This window comes from Dendropsophus ebraccatus, chromosome 5 (genome assembly GCF_027789765.1).
Source record: "Dendropsophus ebraccatus isolate aDenEbr1 chromosome 5, aDenEbr1.pat, whole genome shotgun sequence".
NCBI lineage: Eukaryota > Metazoa > Chordata > Amphibia > Anura > Hylidae > Dendropsophus > Dendropsophus ebraccatus.
Genome location: NC_091458.1, coordinates 46,096,452 through 46,123,772, shown reverse-complemented (window position 1 = coordinate 46,123,772; position 27,321 = coordinate 46,096,452). Strand labels below are relative to the sequence as shown.

The following is a 27,321-nucleotide window of genomic DNA, read 5'->3' as shown; positions in this document are numbered from 1 at the left end:
CCATGTTTTTGTAGCGCTGGATAACCCCTTTAAAGTCATTTGCTGCGTCAATGGGGAAACTGGACTGAGTCACATATGGGTAGCTACCCTGTAAATCCCTGCCTGACCCATTACAGGGGGTATTGAGGCTTAGAAAAACATGGCCAATAGCCTCCAGTAACAGCACCAATATTGTCCTCAGTTGGCGTGTGGATTTGCAGTTCTATTGAAGTGAATAAAATTGAGTTTTAATACCACACACAACCTGAGGACAGGGGTGGAGCTGTTTTAGCAAAGTAGTAATTGTTATCCTGGATTACCCCTTTTAAAAGGTCCTTTACCTTTCTCGGTAAAGAGCAGTGTACTGGCTAACCGGGCAACAAGCACGTGATGTAGTTCTTGCAAGACATTTCATTCATTTAACCACATCCCATTTTGCAATAAAGTTTCTGCCCATCTGATGATACCCCTACATCTCAGGAATGGCCACAATCTTTTTTCAATGCATATTAACAGGTCATTTCACGATGGATCAACACATAAGAGCTGACAAGCAATTGTTGCATCTGCAAAGGTAGAGTACTTACCCAAATCTCCATATACCTGTGAAGGGTGATACTGAGGGGTGTACTGGGCAGTCATATCTCCTGCTCCACTGACTGCTGAGTAAATGTGGCGATGAGGTGGAGGCATCATAGCAGAAAGGGGTATAAAACCTGGCAGAGGGGGAGGTGGCCGATGAATGACAGGATGACCGCTTGTGTGGAACTCTGGAGGTTGTGGAACGACTACAACTCTCCGCACACCATTGTCTTCAATGACCTAGAAGAGAAGATGGAGCAAGCTGGAGTGCAGGACGAGTAATGTATTCGCTTTTTAGCCCTGCAGATGCTGGGTTAAGTCGGCCTTGGCTACATAATTCTGGGACCAGAATGAAAATCTGCTGTGAGAATGTAGAGCCCATAGGCCATGACAGTACACATAGAGGGTATCACAGAGAGGTATCGCAGCATGAAATCCGCTACTCTATGGTACATGTAAAGGCACCCTCAAAGTTATATTTTCATCCCCCCTCATTCTATGTGTAGTTCTCCACGCCACCCAGAAGCTTAGATACTGCACAATTGATATATACCTGTATATAATTGTTTGTGTCTTCTTTCTGCTCTAAAATTCATTTTCATAGGTTGACAGTGTCACCTAGATGGGGCTTCATGGCAGTTGAGCCCCTATTCCACGGGCCGACTCGTTCACCACCCGCTGCTACCGCTATTACACGAGGCGGCAGCGAGCGGGTGAGTGCAGGAGGCTGCCCGGGTGATGGCTACATTGTCCGGGCAGCCCATAGGGGATAGCGGCGGTCTGCTGCCGCTGCTCCTATTCCTATACCTCTATATTCCTTTTTCTCCAACTGTAATAAAAATCATAGTTGACACTGTTTATCATACCATATCATATCATCTGGATAATGCAAACAGCATACACCATATTGCAGGTGTCTGGCAGCAGTAAAGATTAGGTATGTTGAAATCCAACAAGCCGATTCTTCCATCCCCCATACTTGCTGTTAAACATAGACACCATAGATGATTACACTTAGCCTAATGTGTATGGGTACCTTTTAGACAGTCATCTGTGTTTCCCAGTCTCTGGAAGGACGTATCCTCACAGATATGCACCTATAATTCTCCTGAGCTCTACAGTTCCAGTGTTATACAGAATTTCCATTCAGGGCTACACTCATGATCATAACACACTAGCTAAGTTATAATATTTTTTAAAGGAGAAGTCCGGCGAAATTTTTTATTAAAGTATTGTATTGCCCCCAAAAGGTATACAAATCACCAATATACATTTATTACAGGAAATGCTTAAAAAGTGCTTTTTTTCCCCTGCACTTACTACTGCATCAAGGCTTCACTTACTGGATAACATGGTGATGTCACTTCCTGGATAACATGGTAATGTCACGACCTGACTCCCAGAGCTGTGCGGGCTGTGGCTGCTGGAGAGGATGATAACAGGGGGACACTGAGGGACACAGGGCACTGGAGGGACACTGAGCATCCCCTTGCCATGATCCTCTCCAGCAGCCACAGCCCGCACAGCTCTTGGAGTCGGGTCGTGACATCACCATGTTATCCAGGAAGTGAAGTCTTGATGCAGTAGTAAGTGCAGGGAAAAAAAACACTTTATAAGCATTTCCCGTAATAAGTGTATATTGGTGATTTGTATAACTTTTGGGAGGCAATACAATACTTTAATAAAAATTTTCACCGGACTTCTCCTTTAACTATCCTTCTCCTTTAACTATTTAATTATAACTAGAAATGGTCTTTAGCAAGGAACTGTCCTCATTCTTTATCAGTGTTAACCTGCCCCTGTTGTTTTAGACAGGACACATTCCACTACATTTACAGTCATTCAGGCCGTTGCCCTGTACCGGGAACTGTTTGGCCAACATGTGGACATCCAAAGTGCAGAAGGCAGAAAACTAACATCATGTACAACTGATTTAGACAAAACTATTGTTAGATCCACAACAGAACTGCTATTGTGCGCACTCTGCATGAAGGAGAAGTGAGTAAACCAGTAGCATCAATGTTACACTGTAGATACATATCTAAATGCCTTTACATAAATTCAGATACATCAACTACTAAAGGGGAACTATCAGGTTAAATGAATCTAACCTGCTGATATGTAACTATTGCGCACATGGCGCTGAGAAAGAAGGTAAGTCTCTTATCTATGGGGCTGTTCCTGTGCAGTTTTAGGCTAAGTTCACACAACATATTTTTTTCATTTAATAACAGCCGTTGTAACACCGGCCGTTACTAAATAAAAAATTGCATAGATTGTAATGGAATCCCGGCTGGAGTGTATACACTCTAGCCGGGATTCCTTGCGGCCGCACCAAAAACTGACATGTAAGTTGTGTGCGGCAACTATTCATTGAATAGCAGCCGCACAAGACTGACAAGGTAAAGTGCAGCTCTGGATGCACTTTACATTGTTGGCTATGGGTAATTGGAATGCAGGCACACCAGAATGTGCCTGCATGCCAATTCTAAAGAAATTAAGTTCATCCGGCAAGTGTTGAAGTATCGGTCGGGATGAACTTTACTGGCAGCGGACGTTCTGTTACACGGCAGTGTCACAGAACAGCCGGTGTCATACTGTATGTGAACCCGGCCTTAATGCTCTGTCTGGAAAGGCTCTTTGGAGCACTGCTCCTCCCCAGAGTGCCTATCCAGGCTTATGGCCGGGTTCACACACAGTATCCAAACAGCCTTACCGGACAGAGGATTACATTAAACCTGCACAGAAACAGCACCAAGGATGAAGGTAAGATACATACCTTCATCCTTAGTACTCCGTGCACCATAGGGAGCTATCAGCAGGTTAGACTTCCCTTCATCCTCAGCGCCCATGCACAATAGGGGGCTATCAGCAGGTTAGATTCTTCTAACCTGCTCATAGTCCCCCTTTTAAAACTAGAATATCTGGTAAATAAGAAAATATATTCATCAGAACTTACAACTTCCATTATATGATCAGAGGCCGTTCCTTCCATAGTTATTCCTCAGGAGATATACCAGTCTAACAATTAAAGTTTAACTAACGGTATCTACTGTATCTATCTAGATGGAACAAAGGTTATGGCACCGGGCAGCAGTCAATGTGTGTATCAAAGCAAGAGAATATGACCTTATTCTGCAGAAAATGTCAAGTATCCATATCTTGACAGTAAAGTATATTCCTGAAATATCACAAATCGATAACATAATGAAAGAGCTGCAGATGACCGTATGGATTCAACCAAAGTTTTTTTCTTCTCTCCAGGGCACAGCTTAGTGGGTGCAGCTCTTTTACAGCTGCTTCAGCTTGATCCCCAACATAAGTATGAAGTAGGAATCAATATATTAACAAACTATGCAGACCATTCGACTATTTACATGTATCTTTTAGGCAGGGTGGCAGCCCCAGGCATTAACCAAAAAAAAAAAAAAAAAACATTTTTGAAAAATAAGATCCATAAACAGCAACAATTCTGGGTAGAAGGTTATCCAAAGCTGCCAGATCTGACCTGCAATTTAATAACTACTATATAGTTTTTACACAGTCCTGATCCTTGCATGTTCTACAGTGTAACCTCTTGATACGACAGGGCTCTAGAGGTTTGACAAACAGAAGGGGCAGATTCTACTGAGTTTGTCAAATTCTTAAAAATAAAAATAAAAAAATATCTAATTTATTATTGTAGATGGAAACTATTGCAGGAGGTTGATCTTTTTTTAGTATTATCCATGGTCAAATGAGGTTACTGATTGACCCTAGGCTATACTGAAGATCAGCTGCTTGTAGCCAAAAGAAGAGACTGAAAGGACATGATGTCGACCTGCTAATTTAGTATGTGTTGTACGTGTTGTTGTGAGAGTTAAGACGATTACTGCACGAACACCACAAAGATTTCAAAATCTCTCCGGTGAATGGAAATACCTGCTGAGCATATCCTGGAGGCACATAGATTGGAGGGACTGAGCCATTCGGGGACATCATAGGGACCTGAGCAGGACCTGCACAGAGAATGACAGACAATGTTTATATAAGACTAGACAGACATTATATAAGAATAAACCAAAACAAGGTGCAGGCACATACTGCTGTGGACACTGTAGGGCCTGCCCCGTGATACTCAAAACTAAGACATTCACCAGTACCCAGTAACCAGTATTAACAAATCTCAACTCTTTCAGCACTTATCAGTTGTTGTATGCCCTGCAGGAAGTGGTATATTCTTTCTAGTCTGACAGGGTGCTCTCTGCTGCCACCTCTGTCTGTGTCAGGAATTGTCCAGAGCAGGAGGGGTTTTCTATAGGGATTTACTACTGCTCTGGACAGTTCCTGACACGAACAGAGGTGGCAGCAGAGAGCACTATGTCAGACTAAAAAGAATACAGCAATTCCTGCAGGACATACAGCATCTGATAAGTACTGGAAGACTTGAGATTTTTCAGATAGAACCAATAAACAAATTGATATAACTTTCTGACACCAGAGTACCCCTTTAAGAGTTTAGAAAAGCATAGTTTCTTCCTTCCAGAAAAAAACACCACAGCTGTCCACATGCTGTATGTGGTAAATGGTATTGCAGCTCAATCTCATTCTCTTCAATTGAGCAAAGCTATGCTGCGTTTATATGGAAAGATTATCGTTCGAATTTTCGCAATAACAATCGCATTTGAGTGATCATAGTTTCGTGTAAACACAGTAAACGATCAAGCGACGAGCGAGAAATCGTTCATTTTGATCTTTCAACATGTTCTCAAATTGTCGTTCACTAAAAATTTGCAGATCGCTTCGTGTAAACAGTTTTTCAAAGATTCACCCTATGCGAAAGATGGGCTTAAGCGATCTTAAAAAACGATTTTCTAACGATCTTTCTAAAGATTTATTAATCTAAACACTGATTGTTATAAAAACCAAATCGTTGCTTCAAAATCGTTCAACTAGGTGAATTATCGCTTCGTGTAAGCGCAGCACTACAAAACCAGATACAACCTGTGTAAATGGTGGCTTTTGGGAAGAAAGCAGCCATATTTTCCCTATTTTTAATAATTTAATAGCACAGCTATGTACAGAGATGATTCCCCCCCCCCATCTCACCCCGCCCCTCCAATGTCCTAAACTTGTCTCTAATAACAGGAAAAATATATAAAACTATAACGAATGAAATATGAAATTGTGACCGTGTTTTCTGTTGATTGTTATATTTAAATACAAGGGAAAAAATAGATAGAATTTTTTTTAAAGATATGCTAGTGAAGCGAAAGGCACAATATGACATCATGATTAAAAAAAATCCAGAAAACAACAGCTGTTTAGAAGAATAATAGCAAAAGATGCAGACTAGAATGAAAGAAAGCCCTGCAGATGTCCACAATCAGACAAGTGCTCTTTGCAGCAGCTAGTTCAGCCATGACGGCCCTGAAAGGGTTACCCAGGACCTGTCACAATGATGGCATAACAGCTAGCTTGCTGTAGCCAGGGGTGAGACCTGACATTTAGCTGGATTTGTTAACTCCAAGCTGCAGACAAGATGAAAACAATGTCATTTTTTTCTATATAAATGCACCTCAGTAGAGAGCCGAGTGATTCAGCAATTGGATGAGTGAGTCAGAAGAGTCAGTACAATGCAGGCGGCACTCAGCGGCACGTTCTAACCAATGATGGCTCCTGAGCATTTCCTAACAGCTGGTGTCTGCATTGTCACTAAACGTGCCAGATCCCCTCACCCTCCTGGTGCAGATAGAATCCATTCACGACAAGATCTGCACACAAAGCTAGGCATGCCAGTGCCTGCCAACATATGGAGGCATAGCAGCATGTGCAGTCACGGTGGACGTGTGGTGCTGGTTGATGGATACGTATGGGTGTAAACATAGTCTGCAGTCCTTACCACTCATGTCTGCAACCAGAAAAGAGAAAAGAAGAGCCAGGTCCTGGGTATGCAGAATACACACGTTAGCAGGCACTGTGGGATACAGGAAAAGCAGCCAGCAAACCACATGACCAGGTCACATGACATTCTGTAAGGGGTGAGTCGTGTGTGCGTGTGTGCAAGGAAAACAAAGCAAACAAGACAAATGACTCAAGTCCAAAAGGGTATGCAAAAAAGAAGATTTTATTTCAAGCTCAATTTTTTAAAAACGAGGAAGCAAAAAATAAAAAATAAAAAAGGTAAAATAAATTTCATAACTTCCTTTATGTTGCTTGCTATGGAATGAAAAATTCTATTTAGTCACGTGGACAAGCCTCACCCAGTTTTCCCAGTCTCTTTGATGATACATTGTATTGTATTATGTAAACTAAATCTAAATATTTTAATCAAATCTATCCCTTATAGTAAGTAACCAAGTAAAGAGTAGTACACACAGTTATGCTCTGAGTGTCTTTGAAATCTCTATTTAGTCCTCAAATTTGGAAGTACGGGACCCTTTGACTAAATAACCATCTGTAATAGTAGCACAGACACAATGGCCTCATGCACACGTTTAGTAATTTTTCCGAACTGTATATTATGTCTGCCATCCGCAATCTGGATGTTTTGTGGATCTGCAAAAAAAATGGGAAGGTGATAGTTCTAAATTGAGGAGATCAACATTTTTTGCAGATGTTACAGACTTTACACCCATAACGTCCGCAAAAAATGTGGATCCAATAGACTTGTATTGATCCCATAGAATTCTATCATGTCCTATATTTTTGCTGATATGTAAAACTACAGCGAGTGTAAATAGCCCAATAGAAATCAATGGGCCCTAAATGCACATCTGCAACTACGGACAAAATTACAGAACGTGTAAAGAAGGCCTAAGGGACACTTTATAAAGAGCCTACGGGCCCAAAGTGTGGTGCCTATATATTCTCTATACTTAGGGTGTAGAAACAAGGATTAGGGTGCACCCCATACATTTAATACCAGGAGTGTGTATAGGTGCAAACTCTAATAGTTATGAACCGTCTGTGCATCCGAGTATAGTGACATACCTCGCTGCTGCCTTTTATTTATTTACCTCTATCCACCTATGTTGGTAATTATATGTATTTAATAAAACTATATTATTACTCTTTGAGTGGCACAAGTTAACTCTTTACTGTATTTTCCTGTGTATAAGACTACTTTTTAATCCAGGAAAATCTTCTCAAAAGTCAGGGGTTGTCTTATAAGTATTCGGCCGTTAATCGTCGTGTGTAATAGAATACAACAATCAGCGACATGAACGATGTCGGCTGATCGTTGTAGTCGTTTGTCTTTCAACATGTTGACAGACAACCGACTCATATAGCAATGATCTGCTGCTGTCGAAATAGGAGCGGCAACAGCAGACCGCTGTTATCTAGTATGGGCTGCCCGGACGATCAAGTGATCACCCGCACCTCCCCCAGCCCCCCCAGCTCTCATCCGCTCGCTGTCGCTGCACGCAATAGCAGCGTCAGAGAGCGGGAAACAAGGAGCGAACGAGTGTTGACAGTTTGCGGACGTTTGCTCCTCACAGTCACCCTGTGTAATAGGGACTTAAGGTTAGAAAAGGTTAGAAAGGTTAGAAAAACACCTCTTTCATCCAAACCAGTATTACTGTACCTCCTTCTCTGCCTCTCACATCTCGCTGCTGTCTGACGGTTTTTATATATATATATATTTTTTTTTGTGGTGTGCACTGGAGAAGGGGTAGTCTTATACGGTGAGAATATCTTAAACTCTATATTTTAACTGGAAAACTGAGGGGTCGTCTTATACGCCGGAAAATACTGTAGTTTTATATAAATTGCAACATCCTCTACAGTTATTTACATGATCTTTTGTACAATTAGACTTGCCCATGGCACCTTTTGTTCTAACACTGATTAGTACCGCCCACTGGACTCCCAAGACTATAATGAGCATAGATTTAGATCAATAAATAACACTTCCCACAAACACATATGATATACTTGTCAGCTCTGTCAATACTTTGGGCGGACAGAATCAATGGGACAGGCAGATAATCAAGCGGTGTGCGCTCCGCTTAAAATTCTATAGTGTGAACCCTAACTCTGTAACATGTATAATGCATAATAAACTGTATTCCCAATGTTACAGGTTCCCTTTCAGCATTTGGAAAATTTCTTGTTGGAGTGGGGAAAAATTATTGCTATTATTATTATTATTATTATTATTATTATTATTTATTAAGTAAACCTCAATATTTACATCAATTGCTGCAGCATATTAAAAAACAAAAAAACAAAAAACACAACTGCTGTGCAAAAGCAGCATAATATCTGCAGTTTTTCTTAAACATTTTCTTCTTTATAAAACAAAAAAACATACTTTTTATTAAATAAATCTTCTTTGTTTTTTATTATTATAACGATTGCCCCCAGATGTACGGAGCACCGCTAAAAAAAGAACACAAAACCATTGCTTAGCTAAATGTTGATTCACTATGATAACCGCTAGAGGTCAGGAAGAAAGGCAAACTAGACCACTCTTCAGCGGTTTATCACTAGTCTCTGTATCAGCCAGGTGAACTAGGATTTTGCTGTTTAACTTAATGGATTTACAACTATTTCCGACTAAACTATGTACCCTGTATTAGTATTACACTACCAACACAGAGAGTAAGGGTGTTATGTCTGGCAAGGAACCACATAGAACAGGAAATCCCGCCAAGTGAAACTGCAATTTGCTCATTCTAATAATATAAGTACCAGACCTGAAAGAAAAAAAAAAAGCCATCAGGTACAGAATTGCATAGACTGTATAGTCATTGAGGTTTATATTTTAGGGTCCAGGCAAGATGTATTTTCCTCTCCTTTCTTTCTTTATTTAGCTTAGCATTTTGGCACCCTCAGCTTAGCAAGCGGAGATACTAATCCATGCGGATGTGCGGGTCGTGAATGGTTCTATACTTAGCATCAGGCTAATGTGAACAGCGATGAATCACTCGCTGTTATTCCCTGAGAGGCAACAGTGCTGGCTTTTTACAGCACCACATTAGATGAACTGTCTCTCTCTAACAGAACACCCACACTTTGACATCACATGGCCAATGATATGCATCACTGACGCAGACAGTGACAGGATCAAACACAAAGACCACAGCCCTCTGAAACAATAGAGATCGCTGCTGACGCCGACACCTAACCAATCAAAACTAACAAACTGTATTGGATCAATAGCCTTGGAGGCAAGGAATGGTCCCAGTATTTTTCCTATTTGCACGGGATGCTCATTGAAGATTTATTTTAGGATGTTACTATGTTTATGCAGACTGTGAAGGACCAGATTGAGATTACAGAGATCATATCAAACAGCGGCACTAAACTCCTCCACTAGGGTACGTTCACACATGCTGATCTGTATCGGACTGTATACACACAGATTTGTTTGGGGGTAGAATCTGTGCACATTTAATGCAGCAGATCTGCTTAAAGCAAATATACTATCAATTACATCGCTGCTTTTTTTTTTTTTTTTTTTACTGGTGTGGGGATGCCGCCCGGCGCCGGTCTTTTCCCGAACACAGGCCTGCGTCACAGAGCGGAGGGGATATTGCCACATGGCAGACCTGCCCCTGAAGCTCCGGGTCGACCGATGCTAGGGAAAAGACTGGCACCGAGCGCAGGAATCAGACAGCAATTAAAAACAAAAAGCACTGCATCACCAGTAACCCCGAGCCTGCGACAATCAATGAGGATATAAAAAGAAAGCAGCGTTGGATAGTTGCATTTAATCCCAAATCTGTCCTGGGGTCCGTTCGGCAGGTGATGCAGTTATTGTCCTGAAAAACAACTTGTAAGCTTACAGCCCTGTGCCCAACAGCCATGGCTTAGAGTATCCATGCCCTAGAATTGTTACGCCCCTCTGTTTCCGTTTTCTTTTCTACTCATCACCTGTCTGAACACTGCACATGTGCCTTAATGACCCAGCACCTGTGCAGTGTTCAATTGAGTGAATGGCCGTCATTTAATGGCCGTGGTTTTAAAGTAATGGCAATTATTTGCCATTAAATGTCGGCCATCCACTCAATTTCAGCAGTGTGTTAACATAGCCTTTCTGTGTTTTCAATCCACTCCTGGTTTTGGTTACAAAATACTGAGCAAAAATACTGTGAGGGAACATAGCCTAAGAGTGATCAGACACATTACACATTACTTGTCTAAGCCCCAAAAGATATTGATAGGTTACATTGCAATAATTATTAGTTCTTTTATTTTATAACCTAGAAAAATAAAGGGTGTAACCTGGTAGGCTGTGAGAAAAAAATACTAAAGCTGACAGAAAATGATCAACAATTTCTTAACCCATATTGATGGAATCCAACAATAGCTTAGACCAGTGTTCTTCCATGTTAGGGCTGTCCGGTTGTTGCAAAACTCCCATCATGGCCTGACAGCCGAAGGCACACACAGCGGCTTAGATGTAATATTATACTTACAGTAATGAACCATAGGAATGACAGTATGATATACACCAACAACCTTTCTTGTTCATTATCTCCCACCTCAGCGGTAACAAGGCAGCCCCCAACCATCCCCCAAGATCTCCTCCAGCATTTGTTAATTTTCTCTTCATCTCATATAAATTCACATACATTTCCCTATTGGCCTCAAACTTCACAACTGTATACTCATATGTCCTCAATACTCTCTTCCAGTCATCTTCTATGTTTTAACCTCTTCTAACCACCAGTATAATAAGGCTTCTCTTTTGTATCTCCACAAGTCAGGGCGTCATCGCAGATCCATCTCTAGTCTGTAGCAGACAAAGCTGCCGACTGAGGTCACGTCATGTGTCTCGTCCTCAGAGTGCAGTCTCTCTTCTCCTTATCCTCCTTCCCTGTTCTGTATATGGGCCTTCATTTTCCTTCCTGGGGAGATCTCAGACAATAGAAGATACATTTGCATAAAATTTTTTAATTTCTTCAGTTTAATTTTGTAAAGAAATTATACAATGACTTATCTAGAGAAAACTGGATAGTTGTAATACCCCATTCGATAGTTTGAAATGCTAGTGCACTAGCTATTTCATCAAGGGGATGTTCCGCCATATAATGTACTAAAACTGCTTAAAATATTGTGAAAGAATAACAGCCGTCCTCTGAAGCGTTTATGCAAGCAAAACTGCCTGCAAAAATCTGTTATTCTGTCCTGCTCCGTCCTGCACTTTTTGGATAACTAAACAGCACTGATATATAGCTACTGAGTGATCGCCACTTCTTCCCTTCTTCACATTGGTGTATTATTACAGACTGTTAGGGTACTATTACACAGAACGATAATCAGCCCTATGTGGACGATTATCGTTCCGTGTAATAAAGACAATGATCAGCCGATGATTGTTGTCATCGGCTGATCGTTGATATAGGTTCTGACCTATAATCGTCAGGCGCCGACCGCGCACCGCTACGTGTAATAGCAGTGCGCGGCCGACGCTGACAATATGAAAAGAGGAATACATACCTATCCAGGTTGCAGGGCTCCTCTTCCTCTATGCTTCTCCCCAGGTCCCGCGCTGCAGCTTTAGAGCGGCCTGTCTCAGCTGGCAGACCGGTCAGCCAATCACAGGCCGGGACCGCCGCAGCCAGTGATTGGCTGAGTGGCCTGTCAGCTGAGACAGGCCGCTCTGAAGCTTGAGCGTGTGGACTCTGTGAGAAGCACAGAACAAGAGGAGCCCTGCCACCTGGACAGGTAATGAATACAGTTTAAACAAGGGCTGCAAGGACATCGGTAACGATGTCCCTGCAGCCCTTGTTAAACGATTATCGGGCCATGTAATAGGCCCAGTAAACGAGCGCCAATCTAGCAGATTGGCGCTCGTTTAAAGGTATTATCGGGCCCCCATTGGCCTGTGTAATACCACCCTTGGGGTCCGTTTACACAGAAAGATTATCTGAGCCAGAGCCAGAAACAGACTACAAACTGAGATCAGGTCATAAAGGAAAGCCTGAGATTTCTCCTCTTTTTAAATCCATTTCTGGTTTTGGCTTCAAATCTGCAGATAATCTGTCAGATAATCTTTCTGTGTAAATGGACCCTTAGTGTAGAGCACCACCTACTTCTGCTTCCTGTTTCCTCCCCAATCATGGCCGCAGGGCTGATCAGCACCTCTATGGTCAGCGTGAAAGAAAACCCCAAATAGCTTGAAAAAAAGGTTTTGGTGGTAACATTGTTCCCTGCATGAACAATAGGTGATAGTGCTGGACTAGCTACATTAAGTCCCATAACGAACAATACTAGGAATATCATGTTAAATTATTCTGACAATCCAGGTGACAGATGGCCCTTTTCCGGTCAATCACAACGCACCGTTATATAAGACAAGGTTAATTCCAGTCTTTCATATTGGATTGATTTTATAAGCAGATGATTTAGAACAGAAGCTCCAAACAAGACTTTTTTTTTTCAGGGAAAAATGCACAATTTTATTTAAACAAACCGAAGGATTCAGAATCGCAAATCCATTAAAGAGGTAGTTCACCCAAATAATTTTTCTTTCAAATCAACTGGTGTCTGAAAGTGCCCGAGGTTTGTAATTTATTGAGGACCTGCGGGTCACATGATCACGTCCTTCATTCCCCTCTCTCTATAGCAGTTATGTCAAACTCTGGCCCGCGGGCCAAATCTGGCCCGTGGTGCCATAATTTTTTGCCCGCCATGCTTTTCCATTGCGGTGTTAAATTTGGCCCACCTGACGTTGCAGCAGATTATAATATGGGTGGTCCGTAGAGCTGCTTGGACCATTCTTATTATAATCTCATAGGCCGCAGGCAGTTTTTAGCCTGTGGCCTAGAAGTATCTAAGTTGGGCACTTAGGAGGGCTGGCTACTATATAAGAGACTATGGGGGAGGGGTGGCTACTATATTGGGCACTTAGGAGGGCTGGCTACTATAAAAGAGACTATGGGGGAGGGCTGGCTACTATATAAGACACTATTGGGGAAGGCTGGCTATTATATAGGGCACTTATGAGGGCTAGCTACTATACAAGACACTATTGGGAGGGCTGGCTACTATATAAGACACTATTGGGGGCTGGTTACTATATGGGACACTATCGGGAGGGCTGGCTACTATGTAGGTTTCTAATAGTAGGCCTGGCTAGTATGTGGGGCACTGTTTGGGGTGGCTACTACATGGGGCACAATTATGGGATTACCTACTGCTTGAGGGATATAATTGGTAACTTCCATGTGGGGAAAATTACATTAGGATAGGCAGTGCCAGGAATGCTACACGCTGCCAGAAACGCTGAATGCAATCTTCATTAAGTATCATGGTTGGTCCGCGACTTTGTCCAATTTTTTAATTTTGGCCCACTGTGTATTTGAGTTTGACACCCCTGCTCTACAGGATGCTGACAGGTCCTGCTCCTTCTTTGTCTTCTGATGTTCAGCGCTCCCTCCTGCACTACAGTGAAGGGGCTGAACATCAGAGCACCGGGCCTCTCTCCCTCTATGGGCCCCTAGAGGTGCTGGGGCCACGGCACTTGCACATGTAGGCCCTGTCATGACGCCAGCCCTGTCGACCACAATTTAGACATTTTTCCATTATTTCCTGATCATGAAAAAAGTTAACTTGTTTCCTATACTAAACCATCCAAAGACTAGAGTATATAGTCCATATCTTGGATAGCAGTTCATTAGCTCTTACATGAGCTGGGTGGGCGGCAGGACGGCCTGTCTATAAAACCAGCCATATCTCAGCTGATATTGACAACTGAGCATATATTACCCTGTACATGATTCCTAAATGGCTACAATCCCAGATAATGATCCAGCTGTTCTGTCCGTGAGTCACTATCTTTATAACCAGTCGTTATTTATTTTATGACTCCAAGCACTAAGAAAGTCTTTCAGAGCTGCATTCGCTTGCATCATTTACATGCATAAAATATATTTAGTGTTATTTTAGCACTATGTATCAGTTTAATCATTGTACGCGCCATTGCCTTTATAATATAATGTGGCTCATTATGCATACAATAACCGTAAGTTATTAACATTATATAGAACAAGTGTAAGTAGGAAACAATATAACAACCTATTATTTCAAGATATAGCACTTCTAATAAACGCAATGGTGTTAAGAGAGCATATGAGGACGTACAAGGACTAGCCTCCTGTCATTGTAAGGTTAAAGGGGTTATCCAGCACTACAAAAACATGACCACTTTCCTCCAGAGACAACACCTCTCTTGTCTCCAGTTCAGGTGTGGTTTGCAGTTAAGCTCCATTCACTTTAATGGAACTGAGCAATGCTGCGTTTACACTGAACTATTATCGTCTGAATTTTCGTGATAACGATCGCATTTGAGCGCTAATCGGCTCGTGAAAACACAGCGAATGATCAAGCTACAAACGAGAAATCGTTCATTTTGATCTTCCAACATGTTCTCAAATTGTCGTTAGTCATTCGCAAAACATTTGCAGATCGCTTCGTGTAAACAGTCTTTCACCCTATGTGTGAGATAGGCTTAAGCGATCTTTAAACAACTGCAATAACGATTTTTCCAAACGATATATCGTTCCGTCTAAACGCTGATCGTTATAAAAAACACATAGTTACTTCAAAATCGTTAATCATTCAATTGGGTGAATCATCGCACCGTGTAAACGCAGCAAACTGGAGACAAGAGTGATGCTTTTTATGGAAGAAAGTGGCCATGTTTTTGGAGCAGTGGATAACACCCTTAACTGGACAGCTAGGGATGAGGAAACCCAAGCGTGCAGCATTTTATTAGCGGTGGCTGCAGAAGTTGTAGCCCTAGGGAATCCTTTTTCAGGCAGCCTCAGGGTTGTATCCAACTTTTTCAGGCACCGATAATCAAATACTGCACCCTCGAGATTTGCTCATCTCTACTGACAGCCAATAAGCAGAAACTGAACTTCGAGGGCCCTATGGAAACAGGGCCACAATATACTGTACTGGATTAGTGTCAAAATGTATCCCTATTATACCTAAGGACTTAATCCATTCATTAACTAGTAACAATCACGTTCCCCTGCACCCTAATGCACTTCGTACCTGCACACAAAGTCATACTGGCTGGGTGACCATCTCATGCAGCTTTGGGCTATGTTGATCACACTACAGATGTAGCCAGGGTTAACATGATCCCTGACACAACAATTATTTGCACAACAACTTATGTGTATGGTAAGCAACCTTTACCCAACAGTAAAAATGACAGCACAGATATGTATAAAGGATATGTATATCAGTGCTGTCAGTTTCCAGATCACAAGCAGTGCATACTTACCATCTGCACTTTTTTTGATCCAGCTCAGTTATATCTTCGGGACCCTCCTCCTCCTCCATAATTCTTGACAGCCAGAGGAGGCGGGCCTTAAGATACAGGACAGGAGAGCCGGTAGAGGGAATGCCAAATTACAAGCAGTGCAGATGGTAAGTATACACTGCTTGTGATCTAAAAATATATATATTGTGACACAGTCCGGGGGTTGTTGCTGGATGGGAGGTATTTTCCTCTCAGCTTGTCTTGCTCTGAGTAATGCAGAGAGCTAGGTTCAAGGACTGGACTGGAGTTATTAAGCCATTCCAGGTTTTTAGGCATTTCCCAACATACAAAGCTGAGCTGGGAGTGAGGGCAGAGAGAGGTGGTGTGTGCTCAAGTCTGGAGTACACCTATGTGATCTGTCTAGGAGGACTGGTTGGACTGTGTTCAGACACATGGACTGTGTACAAGGCAGCTGCTGCGGTAAGGTCTGAACCAACACTTAGAACTTCTGTTACTGCTTTAAAGGCCAAGCTGGAACTGCACTTATGTGTGATGGCAGCATGAAGGTAATGCTGGATTTTTGTTCCATTTGTTTTTGTGGTGTGAATAAACACTAAGATTTGAACTGTGAATTGCCTGTTTTCCTCTGTCTGCTACCGCTACCTAGCTATACCTGAGCAACTCCCCTATAATATATATATACATATCTATGCTATAGGTTTCTAGGTATGCACAAAGGATACAAGGATCAATTGTTGATTTGTCACACTGTGTAAAAGCACTGCAAAGGAGCGCTCATTTGTGGCCCCAAATCTTTATGTCTAAAAAGACCTTTTGTAGGGTGTGATTTTTGGGCCGAAGGTTCCCCATTCCTGATCTATGCCATGGGTCTCCAAACTGCGGCCCTCCAGGTGTTGCAATACTACATTTCCCATCATGCCTGGACAGCCAAATGCAAAGCTTTAGCTGTCCGGGCATGATGGGAATTGTGGTTTTGCAACATCTGGAGGGCCGCTGTTTGGAGACCCATGATCTATGCCTACATCATTCCACAGGAATGGATGCACTGCCCCTCCACCACTATGTAGTTATCAGACGGTCTTCCATCCACTTTAAGTGCTTATGAAATATTTCAGCAAAACCCAAATTACTGGGTAAAGATGAAGTATAATAAAAAATATATTTTTTGAGTTTCTTTAAAAAGCATTAGCGCGCGATGTGTGCCGGCAGCTGTTTTTAGCCCGACTGTTATGTAAAATTTACAGTACCTCAACACCTACGCCGTAAGTAATCTGCGGAAAGAAATCCATTACAGATCAGTAACATTGCAGAAAAGAAACGGGATGCCCTGAGTTTCGTAGCTCCATTAACTACTTCATGTAATAGCAGGTTCCCTTCCCACCCAGGTAATGTACAAAATGAAATGACTGCAGAAGGCGACTTTATTGAAGAGCTGCAGTTAGGATTTGTCGCCGCCTCTTCATCTAAAGATGCTTTATTACTTCTTCAGGATTTAATTACAAATGACTCATCCTGATCTGCATTCGGTACCCCCCCCCCCTCCTCCAAGCTCTCTGGATGTGTGGCAATTTCCTCCCAGCCAAACCATCTATAGCATGGTTTTCCTTGTGATGTCAAGCAGCGTTTAATGGCTCTTAGCAGAGGCTTGGGACTGTGCCCTGAATGAGTCATCTCCATTCACGATGTGTGCAGCACACAGATTTTCATGAATGGATTATTCAGCTACAAATGGTGCCCATTCATACGATTCTGACTCCACTCGCTAGTATAGAGGCGATATGTCTATTCCGGGGAACGGAGCAAATATTTTACATATCGGTGACAGTCTGTACACACACATGTATTTCATGCTACAATTCAGAGTCATTGGGAGCTATAAAAAGATTGCCTCAGTCTAAGTAGGTTATTTGCACCTTATGGAGTTGTGTGTGTTAAGCGTGTCACAGGAGTAAAATTACACGTGTGTTCAGACACAGATTATTATTTAACAGTCAAATCCATCGTAGCAGGGAGATATATAATTATTTCCTAGAAGGCAAAGTGTTACCACCACGGACTAGACAACCACAGAAAGGGGGGGTATATTATTTTAAGTTGCAGTTGGAAAAATTTCTGGTTCCCAATAAAAAGATGAAGTTATTTTATGCGCAAGTTTAATAAAGGACATCCTTAATAAGTGTGTCTGCTTTCCTATATGTCTGAGGTGTATATAGCCCGAAAAATGCAGGAAAACGGTTGTAGATGGTAACAGAATGACTGTTCATTAAAAAAACACGTCCATGTTTTCCACATAGCCTTAGGGTACTATTACACGGAACGATAATCGCCCGAATCGGCCCAATTCGGCCGATTATCGATCCATGTAATAAATACAACGATCGTTGATATAGGTTTGGACCTATTTTCTTTGGGCGCCGACCGCTCACCGCTACGTGTAATAGCGGTGCGCCGCCGGCGACTGACGATATACAATACCTATCCACGTTCCAGGGCTGCTGCTGCGGTCTTCTTCTCCCTGGGTCCCGCGTGCTCTAACTTCAGAGTGACCGCAGCAGCAGCCCTGGAACGTGGATAGGTAATGTATGTAGTTAAGCAAGGGCTGCAAGGACATTGGTAACGATGTCCCTGCAGCCCTTGTTTAACGATTATCGGGCCGTGTAATAGGTCCAGTAAACGAGCGACGATCTAGCAGATCGCTGCTTGTTTACAGGTATTATCGGGCCCCGATTGGCTCGTGTAATACCACCCTAAGGGCTTTATCCAACTTCAGCAGCCACCGCTAATCAAATGCTAAACGATCGGGTTCGGATGTACTCAAGCACGCTCGAGGTTCGTTCATCTCTAAAGGCTATACATCCACTAAGTTGTTACTTAAAAGGGTACTCTAGAAAAAAACAATAGTTTTAAAATCATTTGGTGCCAGACCATTATACAGATTTGTGAATTACTTCTATTTAAAAATCTTAAGTCTTCCAGTACTTATCAGCTGCTGTATGTTCTGCAAGAAGTGATGTATTCTTTTACACAGTGCTTTTTGTTAAACCCGAAACCCGAACGATCGGCATTTGATTAGCGGGGGCTGCTGAAGTTGGATAAAGCTCCAAGGTTGTCTGGAAAACATGGATACAGCCAATGACTATATCCATGTATTCCAGCAGCCCCCGCTAATCAAATGCCAAACGATCGGGTTCGGATGGACTCGAGCATGCTCGAGGTTCGCTCATCTCCAGCTGCCACCTTTGTCCAGAGCAGGGGCAAATCCCCATAGAAAACCTCTCCTGCTTTGGACAGTTCCTGACACAGACAGGATCCCATACAAAATCCACAAAACCTGTTGGTGGGCCATGAAGACTGGAATTGAGAAACACTGTTTTACGCTGTGCCAGGAACCTGGCCACCATCTAGAAAGCCGCCATACTGGATGAAGGTTTTTTCAATGGGAAGGTGTTCATGTAGGATATATTCATAATCTCTCTAACAAAGGAAATTGCTTTGTGTTTGGCTTCAGCTCTGTGTTCAGCACCATGGACAACATACTGAACACGTCAAATAGCTGCGCATCACAGGGAACGTTCCTGATTGTTGTTGCAACTTTGGTTTAAAAACTACTATAAAAGTGATACTGCAAATCTGATTGCGGAAATTCATTTCACTTATGGTCTTCTATGATGGTCTACATGACTACCTTACTATTGGGGAAAAAATTGTGGCTTTCAAGCTTACTACCATGCTCTAGACATAGCATAAAAGCTAGGCCCCCTCACCCATTACTCGCTGGGGTATTCAGGTATGTAATTTTCCACTTTGTTGCTGAAATAAAAGGGTGTCCTGATTATTTATATATATATATATATATATATATATATATATATATATATATATATATATACATACATACACACACACACACATCTATATATCTGTTGCATATATATTTTTCGTCACTTGGGTACAGTACTGTAGCCCTGTCCTCACATGTATATCTACATACCCTACAAGCCTCTGTAAAGCATAAGCTCCTCATTAAAAACAACAAGTGAAGCATAATGAAGAGCAGCGACATCTGAGCACACTTGCTCCTGCAGTGGTCCTACACAATGCCTTTCGCACAATGATTAATGTAATGGTTTAGTAGGCATGTCTTCCCTGCAGACAGCTATTTATCATACTATAACCCCTCCAGCTACCATATAGGCTTTTATATTGAAACACGTAACCTTCCTATAGTAGGCTAACACCGGGGACAGGAAGTCTCAATAAATACATTTTTAAAGATTAATGTAAAAAGATAGCCTATAAGTGCAAAATGCAAGCAGACGGATGAAGACACAGCAACATCTGCCGAGTGCAACCAGGAACGGGCAAACATACCTAGTCAGGGGGGAATCGGAAGAAATAATGGCCATATCTACCAGTATACAAAAAAAAGTTATCTAATAAGGCCTTGTCACAAAGGAATCCACAGCGTCCATTGATTTTAAATTACACTGTAGTGGGAGTAAAGAGAGGAGGGGGCAAGTGAGAAGGAGAACAAAATATCTGTGTCTGTGAGTGGGGGAGCAGGTAAAAGGTTGCTCGACTGTGCAAGACGGCAGTAGGAGCATGTGAGGGGGGGGACTTCAATGGTGGCTTGGAAACCAGATAGGACTAAAGCCTCTTAAAGGAGACCTGTCACCCCCCGTGCTGGGGTGACAGGCTCCCGATCCCCAGCTAGATCCCCTTATACTTGTCATGTCGCCGAGTCCAGCTCCCGGAGCTGTGACTGAGATATCCCGCTCATAAGCCGGTGCGCGCACTGTGGAGATAGGTCCGGCGTCCATAGAGAATTAATAGAGCCAGACTCATCTCTGCAGCGCGCGCACAGCTCCATTCATTCTCTATGGACACCGGACCTATGTCCACAGCACGCGCGCCAGCTTCTGACCGGGATATCTCCGTCCGGGGACTCGGCGACATGAGGTAAGTATAAGGGGATCTAGCTGGAGGTCGGGAGCCTGTCACCCCGGCACAGGGGGTGACAGGTCCTCTTTAATAAACTAGACTCTACAAACAAAAGCCTGTGAGAAGACACTGAGGGAGGATTCATCATCTGACACATTTGTAACATTAATTCTATTTCATTTACACCAAAGTTTTTTTGTCAAGAAGTTGTGCCTAAAGGAGTCCATACATCATTAATAACTGTCGGCCAAACAATAGTTATAAGTAAATGGTCAAAATAATGGAAGCTGCAATTCAATGGTCCCAAATGTAAAATAATGCACTCGGGGAGGAGGAATCCTCTATCAGAATATCATATCAGCAGTTCTGTGTTGGCAAAGACTTCAGAAGAGAGGGATTTAGGGGTAGTTATTTCTGACAGCCTCAAAATGAGTCACCAGTAATGCCAGGAAGTAGGGAAAGCAAATCGTATGCTGGGCTGTATAGCTAGAGGTATAACCAGTAGGAAGAGGGAGATTGTGATCCCGCTGTATAGAGCTCTGGTGAGACCACATCTGGAATACTGTGTCCAGTTCTAGAGACCTCATTTACAAAAAGGACATTGATAAAAAAGAACGGGTCCAAAGATGGGCTACAAAAATGGTGGAGGGTGTCAGGCATAAAATATATCAGGAAAGACTTAAGGATAATAAATCTGTATAGTCTGGAGCAGGGAAAGGGGGGACATGATCGAAACCTTTACATATGTTAAAGGACTAAATAAGGTTTAAGAAGAAGTGTTCATAATTAAGAAAAAAACTAAACACAATAACATGGAGTCATTATCTGAGGTTAGTTGGGGGAAAAATCAGAAGCAACACGAGAAAACATTACTTTGCAGAAAAAAAGTAGTAGATGCTAGGAATAAAATTCCTAAACAGGTGGTAGGTACATCTACAATGACTGAATGTAAACCTACCTAGGATAAACATACCTATCCTAAGATAATAAGATAGAAAAGAATATAAGGGCAGACTAGATGGACAAAGTGGTCTTTTTCGGCCGACAATCTTCTATGTTTCTCCTGTCCTGTCACTTCTCACTCCCGTCCTGTCACTTCTCTCTCCCGTCTGTTCTCCACATATACAGGAACGTTCAGCAAAGCTATGTTATCTATAGAAATGGGCAGGGTAAGCTGCAGCCAGATTACTGTGGTGGTGGCTTATCTCTCTGAGAACAAAGAGAATGGGCAGTGATTTTCCATCAAGTCCGACCCCAGACATCATCCGTCAGTGCAGTATTGGGAGAGCCCCATACACTTTTTACTGATGGATGAACCCACTGCTCGCTTCATAACTTAGACTCAAGTCTTTACGCTATGTCTATAGATTTTCATTGTCTTGATTACATAGTGTCCAGACTGCAGTGGCTTTTGCGCAAAAAGAAACGTTCCGGGAGGGTTTATTGCGCACATTTTTGCTAGAAAATTAGTGAATTTCTGACCTCTTTAAAAAAAATAGTTTTGCATCCTCACCCCTAATTTATGATTTGCATCTTTTAAAAAAGTTGCCTTTTTGTTATAGTAGAAGCCACAGTTTCAAAGCCTGTGTATATAATGGCAGCCAAGTTGCAATATTTTCCTCTCCTCTAGGTGCTGAGTTACAATTGCCAAAATCCAAAGTTATCCTTGAAAATTCTGCTTTTTATATTGCAAGTAGTAAAATACATATTTCCATGCCCATACCCCACAGCCTGAATATACACCAGCTAGTGCTGTGCACTTCAGCTATAATTCAAGGTAGTTTTCTGGTGTGAATTGTACTAATCTTGCCTAGAAATGGAGGTTTCACCCTGTCACACAAAGCCCCAAGTACTTTCTAAAAAGTGGTGGGTTCAGTATAAGGCCGGGTTTACACGCTGTGTGACAGTGACCGTTCTGTGCCACGGCCATGTCACAAAAAGGACGCTGTCTGTGAAGTACCTGTAGTACGGGCCACATGTACTTCACAGACAGCGGCCTTTTTGTGACACGGCCGTGTCACAGAACGGTCACTGTCATAAAAAACACATGTCGGTTTTTAGTGCGGCCGCATGGAATCCCGGCCGGAGTGCATACAAGGGGGAGATTTATCAAACATGGTGTAGAGTGAAACTGACTCATTTGCCCCTAGCAACCAATCAGATTCCACCTCTCATTTTCCAAAGAGTTTGTGAGGAATGAAAGGTGGAATCTGATTGGTTGCTAGGGGCAACTGAGCCAGTTTCACTTTACACCATGTTTGATAAATCTCCCCCATAGTGTACACACTCCGGCGGGGATTCCATAGCAATTAAAGCGATCAGCAAATTCATTAAATAATGGCCGTGGTTGCAAAACTGTAACTACGGCCATTGTTTAATGAATTTAGACATTGTATGAACTTAGCCTAATAGTGGAAACATCTTGGACAAAATGGGGCTTCTATTAAGCTTTTTTTTATTTGTTTGCTTTTACAATAATTATTTTATATAAGTTTAATTAAAGGACAAATGTTATTCTGTAGTCCCATAAATAGCTATAAACATTATAAGGCTTTATGGCTGAAAAAAAAAAAAGACACCTGTCCATTGAATCTGGCGGATAGAATAAGGCTGGGTTCACACTGCGTTTTTGCAATCCGTTTTTTTTCATCCGTTTTTTGCACAAAAAAAAAAAGAAAACGGATGAAAAAAACGGATGCATTTGTGTGCATCCGTTTTGATCCGTTTTTCCATTGACTTCAATTGGAAAAAAAAAAAAAAAAAAACGGATCAAAAAGGATCTGTTTTTTTAATGAACACAAACATAGTGTCAGCTATGTTTTTGTGTCCGTCAAAAAACGGGTCCGTTTTGATTTTTTTTTGTTTTTTATTTGGGAATGGAAATTCGGATCAAAACGGATGCACACAAATGCATCCGTTTTTTTTTCAAAAAACGGATGAAAAAAACCCAGTGTGAACCCAGCCAAAGGAAATCATTAGCTTATCCTTGTTGAGCCAATGAAAAGCAAAAAAAAAACAGGAACATGCATGAAAACTGTTGTAGATGGTAAGAGAATGTATTTTTAAAGGAAGATTTTTATTAATAACAGTCATATGAAAAGTCTCTATTTATTGACATCTTCTATAGTATAAGGCCCCGTTCCCACTGAGCAAAGGTAGTGGAATTCCGCGACGGAATTGTCCGTCGCGGAATGCCGTTAGCCTCCCGCTCATAATGGGAGTCTATGGGAGGCGCGCGCTCCTGCTCTGTACGCGTTGAAGAATGAACGCCTCCCATAGACTCCCATTATGAGCGGGAGGCTAACGGCATTCCGCGGCGGACAATTCCTAGAAATGGCTGGGCCCCATAGCAAACTTTTGATTGCCCTGCCCCCCCCCCCCCCCCCCGACTGACCACTAAACGGTCAAGTGAAGTCATAACTACATAACTGCTAGCTCTGGTCAGGAGTGCTTGCAGTTAAAGGGACATTTGCAAAACCCAGGAGACCAGCAGGGCCACCCGGTGCTGCAAATGATGACGGCTCAGGGGGCCCAGTGTATTGCAGGAGCAGGCCATGGGGCCCCCTGGTGCGGCGGGCCCCATAGCAGCCGCTATGGCTGCTATAGTTGTAGTTACGCCCCTGAGATGCTGTATGCCCTACAGGAAGTGGTGTATTCTTTCCAGTCTCAAACAGTGTTATCTGCTGCCACCTCTGTCCAGAGCAGTAGCAAATCCCTACAGAAAACCTCTCCTGCTCTGGACAGTTCCTGTCATGGACAGAGAAGGCAGCAGAGAGCAACGTGTCAGACTGAAGAGTATATACCACTTACTGCAGGGCATAAAGCAGCTGATAAGTACTGGAAGACTTGGTATTTTTTAAAAAACATTTACAAATGTGTAAAATATGTGACACCAGCTGATTTCAAGATTTTTTTTCCCTCTGGAGTACCCCAGACTGACAGTAAAAAAGGCTTTATAACATGTGGGTGTCCAAAAAAAGAAGTCTCGATTTAAACTTTACTCAAAATTGCTATTTACACAGTCTTTTTCCAGGTAAAGAAACAATTTAAAGTAGAGATCTGACCTGTAATGCACTGAAACTGTCCATCTTCTCTTCTTATTGTAAATGCTTCCCCTGGGTTGACCTGGACCAAAATAACCTGCAAGCAAATGAGAAAACAGATAAAATAAAAAAATGATATAGAAAAAAATATAGTAAAACACGCTGTATAGCACAAAGAGAAAATTGTTGTTGTCTTTTCTATTTTATCACCACCCACAGTGCTGTGTAGCTAAAACTATAATTATACACTGAAAAAAAAGGTAGCCTATACTAACATGTAATGCTCAATATACTATACGTAAATGCAATATTATGGTGCTAGGTGCTTATAACCCTGCTGAAGTCTATATGCTGCACAATGTATATATTTTTTATTTTAATTGAATTCATTGCGATCCAGTAGTCAAAGCAGGGTCTTGCTTTTACAGTTCAGTGGTCACTGCAGTGCCCCCCTCACACTTGTGTCAATCCCCTTTTCTTTGCAGAAGTTGTAGTCACAGCAGTTCCTCTCCCTCAGATATCCAGTATTATAAATCAGTGTCTCTTCCTCCCCAGTAGTCACAGCAGTTCCTCTCCCTCAGATATCCAGTATTATAAATCAGTGTCTCTTCCTCCCCAGTAGTCACAGCAGTTCCTCTCCCTCAGATATCCAGTATAATAAATCAGTGTCGCTGCCACCCCAGTAGTCGCAGCAGTTCCTCTCCCTCAGATATCCAGTATTATAAATCAGTCTCTTCCTCCCCAGTAGTCACAGCAGCTCCTCTCCCTCAGATATCCAGTATTATAAATCAGTGTCTCTTCCTCCCCAGTAGTCACAGCAGTTCCTCTCCCTCAGATATCTAGTATTCAATATCAGTGTCTCTTCCTCCCCAGTAGTCACAGCAGTTCCTCTCCCTCAGATATCCAGTATTATAAATCAGTGTCTCTTCCTCCCCAGTAGTCACAGCAGTTCCTCTCCCTCAGATATCTAGTATTATAAATCAGTGTCTCTTCCTCCCCAGTAGTCACAGCAGCTCCTCTCCCCTAGATATCTAGTATTATAAATCAGTGTCTCTTCCTCCCCAGTAGTCACAGCAGCTCCTCTCCCCTAGATATCTAGTATTATAAATCAGTGTCTCTTCCTCCCCAGTAGTCACAGCCGCTCCTCTCCCTCAGATATCCAGTATTATAAATCAGTGTCTCTTCCTCCCCAGTAGTCACAGCAGTTCCTCTCCCTTAGATATCTAGTATTCAATATTAGTGTCTCTTCCTCCCCAGTAGTCACAGCAGTTCCTCTCCCTTAGATATCTAGTATTCAATATCAGTGTCTCTGCCTCCCCAGTAGTCACAGCCGCTCCTCTCCCTCAGATATCCAGTATTATAAATCAGTGTGGCTGCCTCCCCAGTAGTCACAGCAGTTCCTCTCCCTCAGATATCCAGTATTATAAATCAGTGTCTCTTCCTCCCCAGTAGTCACAGCAGTTCCTCTCCCTCAGATATCTAGTATTATAAATCAGTGTCTCTTCCTCCCCAGTAGTCACAGCAGTTCCTCTCCCCCAGATATCTAGTATTCAATATCAGTGTCTCTTCCTCCCCAGTAGTCACAGCAGTTCCTCTCCCCCAGATATCTAGTATTCAATATCAGTGTCTCTTCCTCCCCAGTAGTCACAGCAGTGTTTCTCCTAAAATGTTCAGTAATTATGCAAGTGTTGCTTTCTTACCAATAATCACAACTGTGTTATGTGCCCCACCACCTCAGCAGAGTAGGACGAGAGGTGGAGAGACACCCCACATAACTATAGTGACAGCATTGCCCCACTCCTAGTCAATGCAGTGTCCTCTTCTTCAATCTCTAGTTGTCAAAGTAATTGCCCCTACCAGTAATCACAGTAGTTCCTCTCATCTCCCACCAGAAACACCACTTCCACTTACATTTCACCTACCAGTCACAGCCCAACAGTTACACTAAAAACCCTTATATTACTATATTAGAACTTGACGAGAGCATGTGAATCCAGCTGCCTGGAGAAGGTGGATTCAGCCCGAAGACATGATAGACATGGTACAGCCTATGGCCGAGCTTTTGGCACGTTTTCTCATCTCTATTAGGCAGTATAATATCACACACTACAAGTAAGAAAATAAATATGCAACAAGGATGGAGATTTTGCCTGACATTTAAAGGACTCATTGAAGAACTGGTTATGCAGGAAGAACACAGGAGTATGCCCATGCTTTCAAAGGGATGGGGGTTGAGAGGAAGGTACTTACTTCTACAACAATTTTGGTATTACCTCATAACATTGTTAAAGGGGTACTCTGGCACTTAAAAAAAAAAAGATTGCTGCCCTTATATAGAACATAATAAAGAGCCTATTCCTACCTAACCATGCTCCCTTGGTGTACCCCTGCAGCATCTTCGGGTCCCCTGCTAAACCCTCCTGCTGCCACTTCTGAGGCGGACTCATCTCAGCAGTGACAGTCTGCTCAGCCAATTACAGACTGAAGCGGGACAGCAGCGTGGCCAGTAATTGGCTGAGCTAGCTTTCCCTTCCCTGCTGAGATGAG

General features: G+C 42.4%; 1 protein-coding gene across 5 annotated transcripts in view; it reads right to left on the bottom strand.

Annotated features, from left to right (window-relative positions):
* The window catches only part of FNDC3A (fibronectin type III domain containing 3A), a 171,185-nt gene that overhangs the window by 43,249 nt on the left and 100,615 nt on the right, over positions 1-27,321 (bottom strand). For all 5 annotated transcript variants that reach the window (XM_069970013.1, XM_069970012.1, XM_069970016.1 and 2 more), the window contains 3 exons: positions 24,796-24,871; positions 4,483-4,559; positions 567-801 (listed from right to left, as the gene is read on the bottom strand). In XM_069970013.1, coding sequence (XP_069826114.1) covers positions 567-801; positions 4,483-4,559; positions 24,796-24,871 — 388 coding nt within the window. The remainder of the gene's footprint in view (positions 1-566; positions 802-4,482; positions 4,560-24,795; positions 24,872-27,321) is intronic.